Source organism: Perkinsus marinus, assembly GCF_000006405.1.
Source record: "Perkinsus marinus ATCC 50983 genomic scaffold scf_1104296947594, whole genome shotgun sequence".
Classification (NCBI taxonomy): Eukaryota; Perkinsozoa; order Perkinsida; family Perkinsidae; genus Perkinsus; species Perkinsus marinus.
Genome location: NW_003210566.1, coordinates 1 through 1862, shown reverse-complemented (window position 1 = coordinate 1862; position 1862 = coordinate 1). Strand labels below are relative to the sequence as shown.

At 50.8% G+C, this 1862-nt stretch overlaps 1 protein-coding gene across 1 annotated transcript; it reads right to left on the bottom strand.

The window, feature by feature from the left end:
* Nucleotides 1-74: 74 nt before the first annotated feature.
* Pmar_PMAR026646 (hypothetical protein) lies at nt 75-1635 on the bottom strand (the record flags this gene model as incomplete). Its single annotated transcript, XM_002779352.1, has 9 exons — nt 75-228; nt 272-340; nt 386-486; nt 529-610; nt 667-741; nt 814-906; nt 951-1048; nt 1387-1488; nt 1537-1635. 9 exons carry the CDS (start codon nt 1633-1635, stop codon nt 75-77), a joined length of 873 nt encoding a protein of 290 aa, XP_002779398.1.
* Nucleotides 1636-1862: the final 227 nt, after the last annotated feature.

Here is a 1862-nt window from a genome sequence, read left to right as displayed (position 1 = left end):
CATCGAGAGCACACTTCAGCTCTGCAGGGGCGTTGACCAGCATCTGACTCGTACGCCGAATCCGCACGGCGTGCTTAGGCTTGCTCGGGCTCGTCGAACTTCCTGAGGAATATCCAATATCCATCCGGCGCCAGAGGGGCTACTGCACCTTGTTTCTCCTTGCGGATCTCTGGAAGGTCCCCCAAAAGGCTGTGCTTGGTCTCCTCAACCGTTTCTTCCTGACTGATCCTAAAATCCACACAGTATAATATGATGATGAATCAGCACCTACTCGGTGGTGGCCTTCGGGGCTCCTTCATCCTCCTCTTTAGCGAAAACAGCGAGGGCCTCTGCCTGGCATCTACAGGAGTACATCATAACTGACGCTTGATCAGAGATCAGCTACCCCACTATGGCCTCCAACACCTCCGGAGCTCCAACCAGTTGTGATACTGTCAGTGGCTGACCATCCACAGGGCATGTGGAGTTACCCGAGTCCAACCAGTCCTGCACACATAATGCTAGTATCATACACGAGCATCTTCTCACTGTTATAGCTGCACGTTCATAAAATACACCTTGCGGAGTCTTCACGGGATCTCTCATAAGGCAGCCTGTTAACGCGCAGTATCTTGTCGTGGTGACGACCACAATAATTGGTCTCCAAGACGTCCCATTCGGTCTCACATCATGGCCTGTTCACCATCGCCTCCTTCATCAGGTCGTGTGGCATCCTGCTGAGCTCCTACCTGCTGGCATTCCCTGAAAACACAAAGACCGCTACCGCTTAATGCAGAGTCGTGATCAAGTCTAGAGGCTACATGACGACCTTACTCCTCATCATCCATATCATCCATGTCCGGTACTCGGCTCACTCGCTTGAATGGATTCCCGCGCTTCCATCGGCGCCGATTCCTCCTCCGCGACCTTCACAACTACTTCATAAACCAGGGCCCTCAACAGATGCTTACTTGTAGTCGCCACTCGGGCGTCGGACCTTGATCAACCATGCACCCTTACCTTTCTGACCATCATGAACCTGGTCCTCAGGAACATCCCAGTCGATGGGCTGAATGATAAACAGAGGGTATGTCGACTCGAACTCAATTAACTGTGCATGAGCATCTACTGCCTGCACATTGTTTTACACTTGAGGGATGATCTCCAGCACCATGTTTCTCAAAGCAGTGTTTGACATTCCCGCGTCGTTCTATCATTCTATGGCATACTAGAAGCCGTTTCGAAATTTCTTATAGATGTAAAATATGTTAATTAGGAGAGGGGAGTTCACGAGTTTTTAATTATCAGTGGGTTTCCGGAATTTCAACAGTTGCTCTCCAGCAGATCCCCCGCCTCTGATGACTTCATGATGGCCTAACATAAATATGAGCCCGTTGTGTGGCTGACCTCAACTTCAAGTAGAGAATAGACCATAAGCATAGTATCGCAGCTTGGGTTAACAGGAAGGGCGTCCGACCCAACTTGCACTCGTCGTTTCACGCGCTCGCGCTGCCACCAAAGATGCGAGATGAACGTAGTGGTGACCAATTCACCCACTGAGGTCTCGTCCATTCCGTCATAAGCGGCTCGACTAGCCTCAGCGAACGCATCCCAGTGCTGTGATGCGCCATAGTTGCAGTTTATCGCGACCTTCATCAGGATGACAAGCGTCACAGGAGCTTCTTCCAACTGCAGAACAACCTCAACAGAGAAGATTGTAAGAACACAAACTCACCTGCTTCAGGCTTGCAACACGACTGAGGAGCTCCGAACGTTGTAACTGACTAACAGGATGGGAGGGTAGGCTTCCGCTGTGCAACAGCACACTACGATGAGAAAGTTACCGACTACCCTACATACTGGTTTGCGGAAGGTCTTCACGT